The 10,653-nt window shown below is 46.5% G+C and overlaps 1 protein-coding gene across 8 annotated transcripts in view; it reads right to left on the bottom strand.

The window, feature by feature from the left end:
• Positions 1–327: 327 nt before the first annotated feature.
• Positions 328–10,653, bottom strand: part of Mrtfb (myocardin related transcription factor B) — a 169,831-nt gene continuing 159,505 nt past the window's right edge. For all 8 annotated transcript variants that reach the window (XM_038327492.1, XM_038327494.1, XM_038327496.1 and 5 more), the window contains 2 exons: positions 7,907–7,967; positions 328–5,453 (listed from right to left, as the gene is read on the bottom strand). In XM_038327492.1, coding sequence (XP_038183420.1) covers positions 4,918–5,453; positions 7,907–7,967 — 597 coding nt within the window. In that variant the 3' untranslated portion in view covers positions 328–4,917. The remainder of the gene's footprint in view (positions 5,454–7,906; positions 7,968–10,653) is intronic.

Raw genomic sequence — 10,653 nt, 5'->3', positions numbered from 1 at the left:
CTGGGTGTCTAGAAGTTTTGTCGATGGTGTGCTTGTCACCATGAGAGAAGAGCCAGCTCTCACTGTAGAGTGTTGTGTTCATACCGCAGCAAGGACCACATACTTTCGTGCCTTCCATTTTCTCTGGAGGACAGAAGAGGTTTTATTGGTCAGTGTGTGCACTGTGAAGACACGAGGTGGTGGCCTACTTTCTGTGGGGTCTACACGCCATACTACTGGCCCACCTGCTGCTTGGCTGGGAGCGGTTCTGTCCTCCCAGATGCCACCCCATCTCATAGGTCTACAATGGTCCCATTGCCCACAGTATGTTCTTCTGTACACACAAAGTCATGGTACATCAAAATGTTTTTTATTTGAGACACAAAAATGCAAAATCGCTGATATCAAACATTTCCCGATCAGCTACAGTACTGCACTATGTACAAAAGATCTCATGATAAATGCACACACATATAAAAATACAGTCTGCGTTGCCTATGTACAGTACATGTGCAAACGTATGGCATCAGACAGTACAGAATTGAGGCAGGGGTGCAAACGGCACATACAAAGGCATCATGGTTTTCCTTTTAAAAACAACATAAAGGCAACACACAAATGGACCCCCGATTGCCATGATTTCCTGTTCATGAAACTAGTGCTTCAGTAAGAACGGTGCTGCCCACTGGTGTTCCCCCCATTTTTTTCAGGAAGTGAGATGCTAAGACATTATGTGAGGATGAAAGAGAGACACCTGTATGTCCACTGCAAGCAACAGAGAACTAGACTTCGATTCAGAACAAACGGCTTTGCATGACTACCACATAAGCATGTTATCCTTAAACCAACACAACAGCTCCATACTATTTTACAGGAAACAAGAAAGAAATATCTACATCTCTCTGAAAATTATAACTGTAAATAGATACCTTTTTGGGACTGACTTGAGATCACATTAGTCTCAATTTTTAAATAAAAAGTGGCTGCTTTTGGCAAATACCTGGTGATGCCTTTGGTTCCTTTAAGCATTCTGCATTACTTTTGGTTTCTTGAGGTCAAGTACTTTTGGTAGATATAAACCCCTTCTTAACTCTTCATCTCCTGCTAGTGGGCACGGTCCTCAGTGGGATGGAGAGGTGATGTAACTGGGCCACCTTCCAGCAAGTCTGTCCACTTCCTCAAGCTTTCTCCTGGATGTTGGCATAGAGCTTTGTTTCATGACTGATGTTGCTGTCGTCACTGGGCTTCCAGACAGTACCTAAGATGCTAAGCTGCTGTCACCAGCCTGCCAAACCCTACTCCCCAGAGCAGCGGGCTTCAGTGGAGGGCAAAGCTTCTCGGAGACGTGCAGCTTCTTGAATCACAAGCCTTACACGAAAGACACAGGGACACATCTCCTCAGGTACAGGAGGGTTAGCGGATGAAAAACGACCTGCTCGTTGCTACACAGTCAGTTACTGGACAAATAAACCGGAACCCAGACTGCTGAGTAAACAGACGATTGGAGGTCTGAACCAGGGAGCAAAATGACTACGTGAGCTGCTATTTTCCAGTTTTGACTCTTTTACAATGAGCGGAACTTTTAGGATGCTATCCAAATGCACCTTCTGTAAGCATGAACACTGTTTCTTAATAAACCTGGCCTTCCAGTTAGTGTGCTAGGGTAACCAGGGGCTAACTGATCACTGGGGCAGTGGTCCCTGTGTATTTGATATCCTCAGTGTTGTATGGTGTTATGGACAGAAGCAAGCAAGGCTGTTTGAGTTTGCTGGGCCCGACCTGATTGCTCTGATGGTAGAATAAAATGGCCACTCCCGGCTTTCTCTGTAGTTCTGCCGGTACCCATGTCCCTGGCCTCCCACCATCAGCAGTTTCTGAGGCTGGCTATGTGAGAACAACTAAGGGTATAGATGTGATGTGGGCTCTTGTTGGCCACTTATCTGGGCCAAGTCTGCTCAAGGGCAGTAAAGGGACTGCCCTCTGACTTGAGGGAGGGGCAGCTGCCCTGCCTGGGCTCAGGCGGCTTCAGCGCACTCTGGTGACAGAGTGGACACTGGTCTCACCGGCCCTCTGGTCAGCTGACAGTGCATGTGGGCCGAGGGCCATTTCCTTGTTTCCTTGGCTCTGCTGAGCTTTCCTGGCTTTTTGGAGTATTCAGACCAGCAAGGCATACCATGTGGTCAAAGAACCGTGGAGCTTTTGAAAAGGTTTTAGTAAAGTCTTAGAAAATATTTGTGTGTAACAAACACATATGGTATTTGAGCGAAAAGTTCAATGAATTCAGGGCATCTCTGTGTGCTCACCTCTGTAGGATGCCTGGGTAACACTGGTGCAGCCCTGGGAGGGTTCCAAGAGGCCCGCAGCCACAGCTTTCTAGAATCCATTCATCCCATCCTAGTAAAATGGCTGGGAAATCTATACCCTACAAAGTCAAGTTGATGCCACTGCACTTTGCGACTGTGTGGAAACGTGAGGCTGGGGTTGGACACTACAGGCTCCTAGGAGGGACTTCCTTAGTAACGTGGTGCAAACAGAAGCCTCCCCACACACGTACATGCACAGTGGGAATCTAAAGGGATCTCTGACCTAATGGCTGTGAAATAACGTCACACCTGTTTGCAGGTGTGTCTGTGTGTGGAGCTTAGAGGGCAACTTGTGGGAGCCAGTTCTGTCCTTCCATCAGATGGATTCCGGGGCTCAAGCTCAGCTCCTCAGGCCTCTTGGGAGGCCCCCACCCCTACCTATGGAGTCATCTTGCATCAGTTTTAAACAACGAAGTCATTTTCAGACACATACCTTTCCCAACACACTCGCTGAGGGCTAGAGTTATGTCAAGAAGCTTTTCTGTAGAGTGGTCTTTGGTCATGACGCATTATGTGAGCACATGGGGAAGCCCACTTTGGCCCAGAGCATGCTGGAAAGGCCTGGCAAGCACTCTAAGTCACTGTGTCTTAAGTACCTACTAGATGCTTGAACCAGGAGAGCAGGGCAAGGAATGTTGTAGGTGAGTTGGCTGAAAGTGAAGTCAGTAGCTGGAGCCCCTTGGTGTTTTAAGAAATGGGACCCTAGTGGACAGGGTGGGCACATGAACACTGAGATGGCTTCCTCTGTACTTAACTGTGTTTGGAGAATGACTTTCTTGTGGCCGGCTTCAAACCAACTTAGAAGAACAACACAAGGGACCTGAGGGCTAGAATGCTGTCTCTATTCACGACTCAGAATTACAGAATTTTCCTATAGGAGGAAATGCCCTAGGCTTTAGCCATTTCCCACAAGCTCACTGATACTTGGTACTAATTAACTGGACATCCAAAGCTGGAGAAAGAAGACTAAAACTCTCCAAAACCTAGAGCTGAAATTCTCATGTGGAAAGTTTCTGCCCAGGTCCACAGCTGGGGCCAGGACACAAGCAGCTGTCTAGCAGAACCAACTTGGCTGCACATGTCCTATGAGAGTGACTCAACAGTTCCTAAACAAGAGGACTCTCTGCGCTTAGTGGTCCCTGGCCACCAGCAAGCCAAACTTGAGGTGAGGGGGAGCTGCTCAGATGCTAAAGCTGGGAACAGGAACCATTTTGACACAGAGTGGGATTAAACAAGTACAAACTGGAACTAAGATTACTTTGGGGCAGAACCTCCTTCAGAGATGATTCCGGTTCTGTCTAGGCAATGGGCCAGGCCACTTCCTGGAGGTGCCTGTGGAAGAGGCTGTGACTGATGCAGGAAGCCCGCCTGGCTCAGGTAAAGGGGTGGGGATAAAGCTGCTGTGTAACGGAAATCCCATGCTCTGCTCAGTTATTTACAATTTGCCAATAACTAAATGACTAGATCAAGATTTGTGGAAATCCTGTGGCAGTTGGCATTTTAGAAATTCTTAAATTACTTGACAAACTAACTTTTCTTTTATAGATCAAGAGAAAAAAGAAGTAAAAGCTCCAGTTTTTAGGTGTAGGCTTGAGAACACACCGAGGGCAGGCAGAGCATCCGGTTACAAGCCTGTGCATGAGAACCAGGGAATCTAGTGATGGGAGGGTCTAACCTGTGCTCAAGGTGGGACTCCACACGTTCCCTTCTTCTAACTCAGTAGCTCAAAAAGGAATTTCATGTTGAAGCCTTTTTTGGTTCTTTGAGATGGGTATGGTCACCTGAGAGTCTGTCGGCAAGTCTTCAAAGATAGAGATACTGTGGCTCAGGTAATCTAGAGATATCTGAGTTATTACAACAAGCAGGACCAGTGGACGGCCATCTTTTTACTCTATTGCAGGCTGTAGAGGTCAAAAGGTCAGGGCATATCCCAGTGTCTACCCTCACCCACCTGAGGCCACTGGGAAAACCGTAGCACTACTAGCACATCTGGACTCTGGACACCGGGTTCTTGTGTGACAGTATTTTGTAGACACATGCTTATGGTGAGAGGCTGTTCACTGAGATTCCCAAACTCAAAAAAATGACCTATGACATCATACAGTCACACAGATGTCAGAGTGGAACTCGGAGCCTCAAACACCTCTGACCTTGCTATGGACCCAGCTCAGGCCACTCTAGAGAGCACATGTGCGGTAGCTTCTCCCCTCCTTGTGGTTCAAGGGGAGCTGCTTGCCTCTTAAGAGGGTCGTGAGGTGACTACAGAGGTTGAAAGGTGGCTGATGACCAGAGCGCTAGTGCCACTTCCTATGGACGACTCCCGACCTTTGGCTTTATCTAAGGCATTTCACAAGGCCTCTTGCATGCGACAGGCCTGCCTCTCCAAGCTGTGGAGTCACTGCTAGACGGATGAGGTGCTCTCCCACTCAGCTCTAGGCTACAACTGTCCTTGTTTTCTATGACAATATATTTTAATTGTGACAGTGCAGCTATGGCTGTAGCTCTGAGCACTGACCCTTCAAGATTGTTTTCATGTTTTGGAACCTCACGACTCTGAGACAAGTGACCTGTGACCTTAGTCCCATGGGAGTGGCAGGTCCTGTGGGTCCAGAAAATCAGCAGAGAACATGCTTGGTGCAGTGGCGCTCAGAGGTGTGAGCCCGGAGGATGCGGTGGGCATGGTGATGTCCAGCCACTCCATGTTGTCCAGGTTGGAGTCTGACAGGTCGAGAGACAGACAGGGGGTCCCTGCCACAAGCTGGGCCTCAGAGGGCTCCATGGGAGACTGAGAGTGGTACAGCATGCTGGAGTGACTCAGCAAGTCATTCTGGAGATCTTCTATCAGAGAGAATGGCTCTCTGTCTTCGCTGCTGCTCTGCAGTGGGGCAATGTCATTGGTCGAGGGTAAAGTTCCATCCAAGAAGGCTTCTAGCTGGTTCTCTAAGCTGGTAGAGATACTGTTCATCGGCTCTAAGGAGACAGGGGGTGCTATCTGGACCTGGGGCGGTGGTCGAGACACCACTGTGTTGACTGGCATTGTAGTGATGCTGGCTGTCACTGGCCTCATCTTGGAAATTGGAGAAGGCTCTTCTTTTACAGGGAAGGAGATCTCTGTGCAGAAGAATTGATGGTGTTAGCATGGACATGCTGCTGTCACACTTCACATTAGTGACGACCTCCTCACCCCTTCTCACGTCTTAGAAGCAGAAATACCATGCTCTATCCAACTCTCTTTTTAGTCATTACTGTTGAGCTGCCCTCAGGTCTAGAAAAGTTCCCAAAGGATACAGTAAACTTTAAGGGGCAAGGCTCTTTTGTCCTCCTCCCTAAGGTGAGGTAGGCCAGCTGCTACTCCGAGTTCTTGTTCTTTTCTGAGTTATATTAATTTTGGAGCATTAGGCAAATGGCTCAATAAGCACCAATAATTTATTTAATTTATTCTTATATATTTAATTTTTACGTACATGTAGAATGTGTTCCTGTGTGCAAGTACCCAAGAAGGCCAGAAGAGGGTGTCTGATCCCTTGAGCTGAGGTTATAGGCACTTGAGAGCCAACATGGGTGCTGAGAACAAAATTCCAGCCTTCTTCGAGAGCAGGGAGCGAGTGCTCTTAAGTGTTGGACTATCTTTCTAGCTCCCACTCTTTTATTTTTGTTGCCCCCCTCCCCTGTGTGTGTGTGTGTGTGTGTGTGTAAGCCAGAAGGTGATGTCAGATGCCTTCCTTAAATTTAACTCTATCCTGGTTTTTGAGACAGGGTCTTCACTGAACTTAGAGCTCACCTGTTCAGCTCTGATGGCAGGGCAATAAGCCCAAAGGACCCACTTTTCCTTCATCTCCCCACACCAGGACTAGACACATATATTACTGTGTCTACTTTGCTTTTGTTTTTAGATAGGGTTTCTCTGCATAGCCCTGGCCATCCTCGAAATTGCTTTATAGACCACGCTGGCCTTGAAATCAGAGATCTACCTGCTTCTGCCTCCCACGTGCTGGCTAAAGGCATAAACCACCAAATGCTGGCTCATTTTTTTTCTTTTCTTTGTGGGTTCTGGAGAAACCAAACTCAGACTTGCATAGCACACACTGATGGAGCCATTTCCCTACCCAGTCACGTGTTGATTTCTCTGTTATACACGAGTGCTCACTGAGATGACGTTTAATAATGTCTTTCACTGCTTTTGAGACAGGTTCTCATTATGTGTAGCCCTGGCTGATCTGCCCTGGAACTTGGAGAGATCTGCCTGCCTCTGCCTGTTGAGTACTGGGATTAAATGTGAGCTTCATCATGTTTGATTCTGTCTCACTTTTCTGAAAATACACGAGGGGAGAGGTTTAATGAACTTAGGTCAAGTGTGTCTGGGAGTTTTGCCTGTGTGCTGTATGTGCAGAGCTCATGGAGGCCAGAAGAGACTGGAGTTAGGATGTTTGTGAGCCACCACGTGGGTCTGGAAATTGACACTGAATCCTCAGGAAGAGCAGTCACAGAACCATCTCTTTGGCCCCCTAAAAATTATTATCAATCATTGAAAAAACATTTTATCTCTACCAGACTGAGCAAAAATTGAATGCCCTGATTTTTAAATAGATATTTCATTGTTAAACTCCTAAGTTTTAAGTTTAATGTGTTTTCGAAAGACCAATACAGTTCTTAGCAAAGACTTCCACTTCAGCATGTGACCCATACGCAGATGCAAGAGTCCTTCACTAGCCTAGTCTTGGCCAGAACATCAGCCTCTGGTCAGATGATGTTCCATATGGATGGAGAAACAGCAATCAGATGTACAACTTCATAGAAGACTGCTTTCCTTAGAGGACTTTAACTTCTGGCCTGTGCACATGTGTGTACATATGTGTACGTGTACAGCCAGGGATAAGAGATTACACCTCACATTTGCATTGCAGGGCTCTGCCACTGGCTTACAAGCACCCTCAAATGCTTCTGGAAAACTGACTGTGCTTATTTCTAAAGACACATGAGCCAAGGAAGACTTTTCTTGCGGTTAGAGTGGTTTGAAGACTGTAAACTGATGACTTATTTTAATTTCTCCCTCCACTTTATTATTTTATGTGTGCAGGCCACTACAGCATGTGTGTGAAGTCCGGGAACATCTTGTGGTGGTTCTCTTCTTCCGCCACATGGATCCTGGGTATCAAACCTGGGTCATTAAGCTTGATGGTAAGCACCTTTCCTATGAGTTTTCTCACTAGCCCTTATGACTTCTTACGTGTGGGAGTGTTCTCAGTTCTAACAGAACAGCTGAGGGAGCCCAGGCCAGGCAGCAAGACTGGAGCACAGGCATACTCTGAAGATTTGCACAGAGTTTAGAGCTGGCCCGGCTCTGCTGTTTGTGAAGGATCTTTCCTTTTTGCTGGGAATGGCTGTGGCCAGGACATCATGCCAACTGACGTGGAACCTGAGGCATTTCCTCTGGTATGTGTTTTAATGACCTAACTTAGGTTTAGAGCTGTCCATTTCTCAGTTTCCAGGACAACCTCACTTTAGAGGAGGACTGTCCTGGGCCAGTGCTGTGAGGCCACAGGCTCGCCCAACCTTTGACCTACCTCCGCTCTTTATGAGGATGTCGAAGAGGTCATCCATCTGCTGACTGTGCGCACTGGAAACCTGCAGTCAAGGAAAGCAGAGTTAGCAGTTGTCACCAGGGGCAGTCTCTGCAGCCATGCTCTGAGGGCCCTTTAACACTTGATCATCTGGAAAACAGCTGTTACTTGGGATAACCCAGTAACCCAAATGTTATGCAAAATATCACAGCATGATAGGTCATCTAGGAGTCAAGCAAGAAGTCCATTACTTGACTTCCACATGTCCCTTACTGTCACTGAATGGCCCTTTGGGAGATTTCTAATACCTTATTTTAAAAGTGTTTAATTCATTTGCATTTAGCAAATATTGGTATGTCTAAAGATGAGTACACTATGTATGTGTTTTCAGCTTTGAGGTTTACTTGATACAAAACTTGCATTTATCATATGTGGTAGTTTAAATGAAAATGGTTCTCACAGGCTTATAGGGAGTGGCACTATTTGAAAGGATCAGGACATGTGGCCTTCTTGGAGTAGGTGTGTCACTGGGGGCAGGCTCTGAGGTTTCAGAAGCTGAAGCTAGGCCCAGTAGCTCACTCTCTCATCCTGTTGCCTGCTGATCCAGATGTAGAACTCTTGGCTCCTTCTCCAGTACCATGCAGTAAAGTGTGTTGCAGTCAATGAAGCTGAAAGAGGTTGTAGATCTGAAGAGCACACTGACAACAGACATGGAGATGAAGCTTACCCAGCTGGATTTGGGCCTTGCTTTGGTCCAGTATTTCCTCATTATGTTCCTCTCCCATTCTTTTGCAACGGTAATGTATATTCTGTGCCATTATATGTTGGACATTTGTGATGTGCTTTTTTTAGTTTCATTTTATAGGAGATTATAATTAAAAGATTGTCAGGAATATCAGATTTTGAACTCTAGAGTGCTGAGACTGTGATAGGCTGTGGGGACTTTTGAAGCTGGACTGAATGCATGTTGCATTATCTCATGGCTACAAGCCTATGGGGCTAGGGAGTGGAATGTGGTGGTTTGAATAAAAATGGCCCCAAAGCCTCATAGGAAGTGGTGTTATTTGAAAGGATTAGGACATGTGGCCTTGTTGGAGTGTTGAAGTAGGTGTGGTCTTGTTGGAGGAAGTGTGTTAGTGGGAGTAGGCTTTGAAGTTTCAGAAGCCCAAGCCAGGCCCAGTGGCTGTCTTCCTGATGCCTGTGGATCCAGATGTAGAGCTCTCAGCTCCTTCTCCAGCACCATGTCTGTTGGTTTGCTTCCTGCCATGATGGACTAAGCATCTGAACTGTAAGCCAGCTTCAATTATGCTTTTCTCGATGAGAAAGAGTTGCTGAAGCCACCACAGACCGTGGAGTTTAATGTCCATGAAGCTATCAACAAGATCACCACCCTTTCTGTCACCCGGGAAGCTCCCTCACCTCCAGGACACCAATGTCCTTTTCCCATCAGTGATTAAGACATGTACTTCTTGGGGTTACAGAGAAGGTGGATTCTTTTATGCAAGTTATTATTCTGAGGTTTATCCATGTTGTAGTGTATACCTTTATGGATAGTTCATCATTTTTTATTGCTGACTGGTACTCCATGTATGGAAATGCCTGTTTTCCTATTCATTCACTTCTTGACAGACATTTGAGTTCCCACTTTTGGACTGTTAACAAAGTTACTATAGAAATCTGCATACAAATCTTTGCACAGCCATGTCCTGTTTTCTCTTAAGTCACTCTAGGAATAGAGTGACTGGGTCACACAGTGAATACACATTTAATGTCTGAGAAAATGCTCAAACTGTTTCCCAGTATGGCTGTAACCCATCAGCAGGTGCTCTTCATTCCCAGTATGGCTGTAACCCATCAGCAGGTGCTCTTCATTCCCAGTATGACTGTAGCCCATCAGCAGGTGCTCTTCATTCCCAGTATGGCTGTAGCCCATCAGGAGGTGTTCTTCATCCAAATTTTCAGTTATTGAGGGGAGTTGTGGGATGCAGCTGTGGTTCTAATACATTTCCCTGGTGACTAGTGATGGTTGGATGTTTGCATATACGTGTTCACTAGCCACTTATCATCCTTGATAAAATATGTTTAAATCTTTTGCCACCAGCAGATCTAGTAAGTTTCCTATTTGAATGGTGTACTTTTCCCCCAACTTAAAACCTATGTCTTTGTGTTTTAAAACCCACGGATTATGCTTTATTTGAAATTATCCAGAGTTTACATTCTCTCTCTCTCTCTCTCTCTCTCTCTCTCTCTCTCTCTCTCTCTCTCTCTCTCTCTCTCTCTCTCTCTCTCTCTCTCTCTCTCATGATATGGTTTTTCTGTATAACAGTCCTAGCTGACCTGGAACTTGCTTTGTAGACCAGGCTCGCCTTGAACTCACAGAGATTCTCCTGAGTATGCACGACGACACTTGGCTTACATTTATTCTTAAAGAACACTCTCATTTGATACAGAACCCAGGTGGCAGTCTCTCTAACCCCTCCTCACTAAGAACTGAGTATGGACTCTCCACCAAAGAGCTGAGTGAGCTGAGTCTCTGCCTCAGTTCTGAGCTAGCTGTTACTGTGGTAAAGATGGAGCCAGCAGGACCCCACACAGGGACTTAGTGGTGCTGATGAACAACTGGTGCCGGCACCCAGTGATGTGTGAGCCCCAGAATTCCTGCTGGCATCAGGTGGGCACTGCCAGGGGGCCTGCACACGAGACTCATGTTTGGTGGCCTAGGGCTGCCTTCTCACTGCCATTAAAATCAT

Source organism: Arvicola amphibius, chromosome 4, assembly GCF_903992535.2.
Source record: "Arvicola amphibius chromosome 4, mArvAmp1.2, whole genome shotgun sequence".
Classification (NCBI taxonomy): Eukaryota; Metazoa; Chordata; class Mammalia; order Rodentia; family Cricetidae; genus Arvicola; species Arvicola amphibius.
The sequence above is the reverse complement of the archived record's forward strand: the minus strand, read 5'-3'. Positions and strand labels throughout refer to the sequence as shown.